This window comes from Panicum hallii, chromosome 8, assembly GCF_002211085.1.
Source record: "Panicum hallii strain FIL2 chromosome 8, PHallii_v3.1, whole genome shotgun sequence".
NCBI lineage: Eukaryota > Viridiplantae > Streptophyta > Magnoliopsida > Poales > Poaceae > Panicum > Panicum hallii.
In genome coordinates, this window is record NC_038049.1 from 44,058,736 (window position 1) to 44,065,570 (window position 6,835).

The 6,835-nt window shown below is 45.2% G+C and overlaps 1 protein-coding gene across 1 annotated transcript; it reads right to left on the reverse strand.

Moving 5' to 3' along the window:
- Positions 1–1,911: 1,911 nt before the first annotated feature.
- On the reverse strand, positions 1,912–3,929 carry LOC112872406. Its single transcript, XM_025935482.1, has 5 exons — positions 3,571–3,929; positions 3,188–3,484; positions 2,892–2,966; positions 2,729–2,792; positions 1,912–2,202 (listed from the first exon to the last, which is right to left on the reverse strand). Exons 1-5 carry the CDS (start codon positions 3,915–3,917, stop codon positions 1,912–1,914), a joined length of 1,074 nt encoding a protein of 357 aa, XP_025791267.1. The 5' UTR covers positions 3,918–3,929.
- Between the last annotated feature and the right edge of the window lie 2,906 nt (positions 3,930–6,835).

Here is a 6,835-nt window from a genome sequence, read left to right on the forward strand (position 1 = left end):
TATAAGTACCATAAGACATATTCCTACAAACAATTGAAAATACTATAAACTATTTATAATAGAACTAACCTAACAAATATTTGTAAAAGCTATTCAAAATACTGAAACCTATTCGAAATATAACTACCCTAAAAAATATATCTAAAAACAATTGAAGATACTAAAAACTATTTATAACAGAACTACACTACGAAATATTTCTAAAAACTATTCAAAATACTGAAACCTATTCGAAATATAACTACCCTAAGAAATATATCTAAAAACTACTGCAATTATAAAAACTATTCAAAATATAACTACCCTAAGAAATATATCTAAAAATAATTGAAGATACTAAAAACTATAACAGAACTACCCTACGAAATATTTCTAAAAACTATTCAAAATAAAAACTATTCAAAATACTGAAATCTATTCGAAATATAACTACCCTAAGAAATATATCTAAAAACTACTGCAATTATAAAAACTATTCAAAATATAACTACTCTAAGAAATATATCTAAAAACTACTGCAATTATAAAAACTATTCAAAATATAACTACCCTAAGAAATATATCTAAAAATAATTGAAAATACTAAAAACTATTTATAACAGAACTATCCTAAGAAATATTTCTAAAAGATATTGAAAATACTGAATTCTACGTATAACTACTCTAACAAATATTCGTAAAAAATAATTAATAATTATACGATTATAATACCTCCAAACCGACGTGTGGACAGGGCTTTGCCGCTTCCTCTCCTCTCTCCTCCTCTCCTCTCCTCTCCTCTCCTCTCCTCCTTTTCTTTTTTGTTGATTTTTGAGGAATTTTATGAGAATTAGGGGGTGGGGGAGGCTTAAATAGGTGGTGGGGAGACATCCCGCCCGTTGGAAGGGCGGGTTGCCCCTCCCGGCGACCTCCCGCCCGTTGGGAGGGCGGGATGCCCCTCGCCAGAACGTCCCGCCCGCCGGGCGACCTCCCGCCCGTTGGAACGGCTGGACGCCCAGAACGGGCGGGATGCCCCTCGCTAGAACGTCGGGCGACCTCCCGCCCGTTGGAACGGCTGGACGCCCAGAACGTCCCGCCCGTTGGGCGGGCGGGAGGTCCCTCGGAAGACCCCCCGCCCGTTGGAACGGCGGGATGCTGGCTACTTTCGCGAAGAGGCCCCTGCGAAGAGGGTTTTCCTCCCCACGCCGGCCCCCCGCCCGTTGGGTAGGCGGCAACCCACATCCCGCCCATTCATTGGGCGGGAGGCCCCCATTTTTCGAAATATTCCAAACCGGCACCCCTTTTTCAAATTTTAATTTCTTTTTAACCCATTTTTAAAAAAAATTCGGTAGCGCGACCCGTCAGCCCAGCAGGCCGTGCGCCTAGGCTTCCTCCCCCCAAAAGGCATCCTGGCGGTTTCCATTTTCAAATCTCCTGGCCGGCAGCGCCTCCAGCGGCGGCGAGCAAGTGCAAGGCTTTTTTTTCTTTTGTTGTTGCGGTAGAGGCATGGCTAAACGATCCTCTGCTGGGCGGTGGTTCTCTGATGCGCCACCGTCATCATCGATCACTCATCGGCCGGGGCGGGCGGGTGACGCGGCGCGTGCTCGATACCCCTACGCCTGGACAGCGTGTTCGCGACGGCGCCCGCGCCTCCACGAACGTCAGTACGACGGGGGCGAGCTGGCGTGCCGGCCGGGTTGGTGGTCCGGTACGGGTCTCGCCTCTCGCGCAGCAATACGCTGGCCGCTCGGGTGGTGACCTGCGAAGCGGCAGGCAGGCCGCCAGAGGTGGAGGCAAGGGAAGGGAGACGACGGACGACGGGGCGGAGAGCCAGGCGCGTCCCGGCGTGTGCCGGACCGCCGCCACAGCCCATCCCAGGCGCACGTCGTCCGCTCGATCGGCGGCTAGGGGACCCCGGCCGGCAGCTCATCATCAGGAGTCGGGAAGGTCGCCGACGCGCTGGCCCTGCTGGCCGGCGACTAATTCCCTCGACGGTACGGTGCTCACCTGGAGGCGTCGATGCCGCGAGCACGAAGTGAACTCGCCCGGCCGCTCCGTTTCTCTGGCATGTCCGGCGCCGTCGATCATGGGCTCTCGTGCTGCCGACGGAAGGACCGCGCGCGGCCAGAAAGGTGCCTTGCCGTCCCGGTCCCTGACGCCGGCGGCGCTGGGAACGATCGGGGAGGCCTGGCTCATTGAGGCCGGCGCGCGCACCGTGAATGCCTGGTCAGTGTCGGCACATGACCGCTTAACATTAGCCACTAGGAGCACTTTATTATTAATTATTAACCTTTGATGGTTTTTGTTGCCTGGCACCAAAATGTTGAGCAGCTGAAAAGATGGAATAAGTTTGAATGACATTTTAGAGCTGAGCTAACCGATGCATATGCAGTGACGAGTTATAGTACGTGATACATATAAAATCGTCATGATTGTTGTACTTGTTGCCACCAAATTGAAGCCTGGATCGTGACAGTGATGATGATCTTTTAAATTTTTTTTCATATATTAATAGCAAACTTACAATACATTATATATTGGCAACCCACACACAACGCAAACATATAATATAACTAGAGATGTAAGTTAACTGTGATGAACAAATAGCCACTACCCCAAAACCGGCTTGTAGTACTGTTAACTGCTGGTGTAACGTACCACACAGACACACTACAGGCAGTCACCAGCATGAACAAGAGTAGCAATCACTTCTTGGCTTTCACGTTCGCTGCATCATAGATCATTTGACAGATTCCAGCTCGCACTGTATCCATTCGGTCCTTTGTAAGCGGAACATCATCGATAATGGCCTCCTGCCGCAACGAATATTCAGAGTCAAGAGCACATATAAACATGTTTACTTTTTTTCTTTTCAAGGAACGAACCGTGTGCCAGATAGACAGCATATATACCTGAAGCTCCGAAAGCAACCACATATGATAGCAAACATAAAAGCCACATTCTTCATTTCCAGTCTGTAGATGGCACTGAGACAATAGAGTCAAATAATTTTGTTAGGGAGACAGTCAATGTATGTACTGAGAGGCAAACAGTAACAATGTAGGGTGCTAGGGGATACCTTTTTGTTTATGCGAGTCAGTTTTATACCAGCCACATTCTTATACGCTCTACATGGTTGCCAAAACATAGTCTAAGCAAGTGCAAAAGATGAAACTTTTTACACAAAACAGTCTTAGAATGAATGTACCTCGCGATCAGATCAAACATTGTTGCAGAGGTATTAAAGTCTCTTTTCGAATTAAGGTACCAGACGAATCGATATTCAGGTACAATAACTATCAAAATCCAGTGTGCACGTTCGTAAAAGGGTATCATGATGAAGGCCTTATTGTCCTTGAATTTTCGTATAGCCGCTGTTATGTAGCCTTCAGCATCTTCATCAGGAATAGATTTTAACTCATTCTTCTTACCATCCATAATAAAAAATGGCTCCAGAAAAGCAACATGATTTTTTCCAGAATTCTCGCATTCATTAATCAAGAACCTATAATGCAACACAGATCGAGTCACAAGTTATGTTTAGCAGTACCAATAATGATGTGTGAAAGGTATGATACAGAATGCACTTACAGTTCATAACTCCTTAGCAGGTTGAAACCCATTTCACCAAAGTTGAAAAGACGAGACATTTCATCGGGCACCACTGTAATGGATGTGAGGCCATCTTGAGAATAGAACAATTTATCCCAATAATTGACGACGAAACGGAGCTTATTGTCCTTAACAGTAGTTGTGGAGTGGAGATTAGATTGACCAGTTTTCCTCCTGTAATAGAAGGTGACATTGAACTCGTTCTCCTCTTTCCGTTTTGACTCGTCCAAGTACCATTTGTGGAGTTTAAGAACATAACCTTCAGCATCATTCAAATTTTGCCCCACGAGCATCGGCTGCCTATACTTGTATTTGTATACTGCCATCTGCTTTTGTTGACTTGTCCTTGGGTGGCTTCACCGGACTAGAACAACCGTTAGTTGTCTTGCTTCTCACCGGCCCTAATGTATGCACTTAATAATTTGATCGTTGATGTGAATGGATCTTGAGAGGTACGGTAGACTAAGATGGAAAAATAAGACAAGAGTGAGTAGAAAAATATAGAACCGACGTATAACTGTGTCTACTATCCAATTTTCCTCCAATAACTCTCTTAATTTGCCACTTGTATTCCTATCTGTGAACAGTATAATTATGATATTTGAATAATGCTACAGTTTTGGCACAGATTTATGGAAGCAATTAACTAAATACGATATGATATCTGGTACTTACATCGACTGAAGAATGACTCAGCTTGCTTGGTCTAGTAGAGTGATGACAAATTCTGTAGAGAGACAGGAAAACACCACACACCCTTTGGACTGGAGAGCTGGTACGGTTCTTAGCAAGACAGCACCAGCAACCTTAAATAGGAGGGCCTGATGTGGGTTGGCGGACCAAATAAAGAGACATTTTTATATTTAGAGACCAGGATACATAGTTGTCTAGCTAAACTGTCGTTGGCAATTAACGGGCCTCAAGAATACACAGGAAAGAAAATCATTCATTTTTTTATATGAGGAGTTATCTTCTTCCGATCCACCTTTCCACACCTTTCATCTCTTCTCTAATTCGCTAGCTCTTTTATTAGCTTCCTTCGTGACCAACCAAATTGCGCGGCAAATAAATTGGAGTAGACCAGAGAGGCCGGAGAGGACGTCAGGCTCTAGGGGCGACTATTCGCCAGCTAATAATGCAATGCCTTTCATATTAAATTTGACGGACTGCACGATCCATGGACCCAAGTGTGAAAAGGTGTGGTCATAAAAAAAAATTTATAACCTGGATGATAAGGCTCGTTCCCAAGTGCTACTAGCTAGCTTTAAGTGCATTTGAACGCACGTCGTGTACCTTAAGAAACTGGGGAAAGAAGAACAAACTGGTGCGCACGAAGCTGCAAGACAAAAGAAAAGAGGTTGAGGATGATGCATGCATCCAGCGAGAAAAAAACAAAGTGATGAAGAAACGAGTTGGAGCAGGCAGATCCGCGGTTTCCTGATCTTGAGTGCAGTTCGCGTAGGCAAAAAGTTGATTTATATAAGTAAACAACAGAAGAGGCGAAAGCAAGTGGTCAGGAGCTGATCGACCAGGAATAATCATGGTTTGAAATTACTGGTTAAGGCTTTCAGCGGCAGGGCTGCCATTATAACGTTTAGTGGGCTATAGCCGGTCTTTAGCGGGTTAAATGCCATAGCGGCTGCTATTCCTAGCAATTATAGCTAGGTTTAGCTGTAGCTACAGCCGGCTATTTAAAACTTTAGGAATAATAGGGGAGAATCGATATAAGTAAACAATAGAAGAGGCTGGCTTAGTGAGTGGATTATAGATGGACCTGGCTGGGCCACGAAAGGGGTCAAGGCAAGGTCTTAAACTAGTTAAAGTTAGTTTTTCGATGGCCGGTCCATTCATGTGTGTACCTAGTGTGTACTCTGAGAACGCATGTGAAAGAAAAGGGCAAGTTAAAGCTATGACAAGGTACGAGTTTGCGCATGGGCACGAAATTGCAAGATAAGTCAGAATTCGTGTTTGGTTTTGGTTATTGCGTAGGGGCCCTGCTCCGCTCTTTCATTCATTTTTTTCCCTTCAGTTTTATTTTCCTGGTTTTTTTAGAATAAGTCACTAGGAAAACTAATTCGAAGAAGCATCGAGAAAACATGCTGATATAATTTGTGCTTTGGTAAGTTTTCTCAAAAACTTGTTTATATAATAAGTTGTGAGATCTTCATGAAGCGTTATATCGAGGTGTATATAAATTATATATGCTTCAAAAGATTTTCTAGAAATCTTGTTTTTGTAAAAGTTGTATTTAAAATTCTTTGGACAACTTTGTTCGAAGAGATCACCAGAAAAGTTTTCTACTTTAGAAGCTGTACTAAAAAGTTATGCCAATGCGTATTACTCTGAAAATGTCCTCTTGAGAAGTTGTCACGAGAAGTTATATGTAAAATTTGTTAAAGTTAGAACTTTGTAGGGATGGTAAACTACCGAGAGGAAAAAAATCCAAAAAAAAAAGAGAAATTTGGGATTGTTGCAGATCGAGGACGTGCGGCAGCAGCCCTCTACGCAAGTCCAGTAAGCTTTGACAAGCCATATCATCTAGTATACACGAACAATAGAGATCATACATACAACTCTTCACAGATTCCAACACATCATTTTACTTTATTATGGCCCACTGGTTAGGCTTTCTGATTACTCGCCTCCATATCCTTATTTGTTTTGTCCGTGCTTCACCGAGAGCAGCAGCTCCATAGTTGTGAACCCGTGATTCAGACGTCACGATTGAGAAGGATCGGCATCCCGGCACCCACTGCTCCGCGCCCGCTCGTGTTAGCTTGGCGCACGTCGTCCGCTCGATCGGCTAGGGAACCCCAGCCAGCAGCTCAGGACTCGGGAAGGTCGCCGATGTGCTGGCCCTGGCCGGCGACTAATTCCCTCGACGCGCGGTGCTCTGCTCACCTGGAGGCGTCAATGCCGCGAACATGTATGGCACGTAGGGAACTCGTCCGGCCGGCCATCTAGCTAGCAACCGCGCAGGCAAGGCAGCAGCGGAGGCGCTAAGGGAGCCCACACATTCGCGGGACGAAGCCCGGCCTGAAAAAAGCCTGGCACCATGGCATTCGTGCCCGGGACGGCCCGGCACGATGGAGCAGGCCATGCCGAGTTTTTTTTAAAAAGGGATAAAAAAAAACAAAATTCGAAAAAGGGGTGCCAGTTGGAGAAATTTAGGGAAATGGGTGCCTCCCGCCCGCTGGGAGGGCGGAAAGGAGCATCCCGCCCAACCATAGGGCGGGATGCTCAA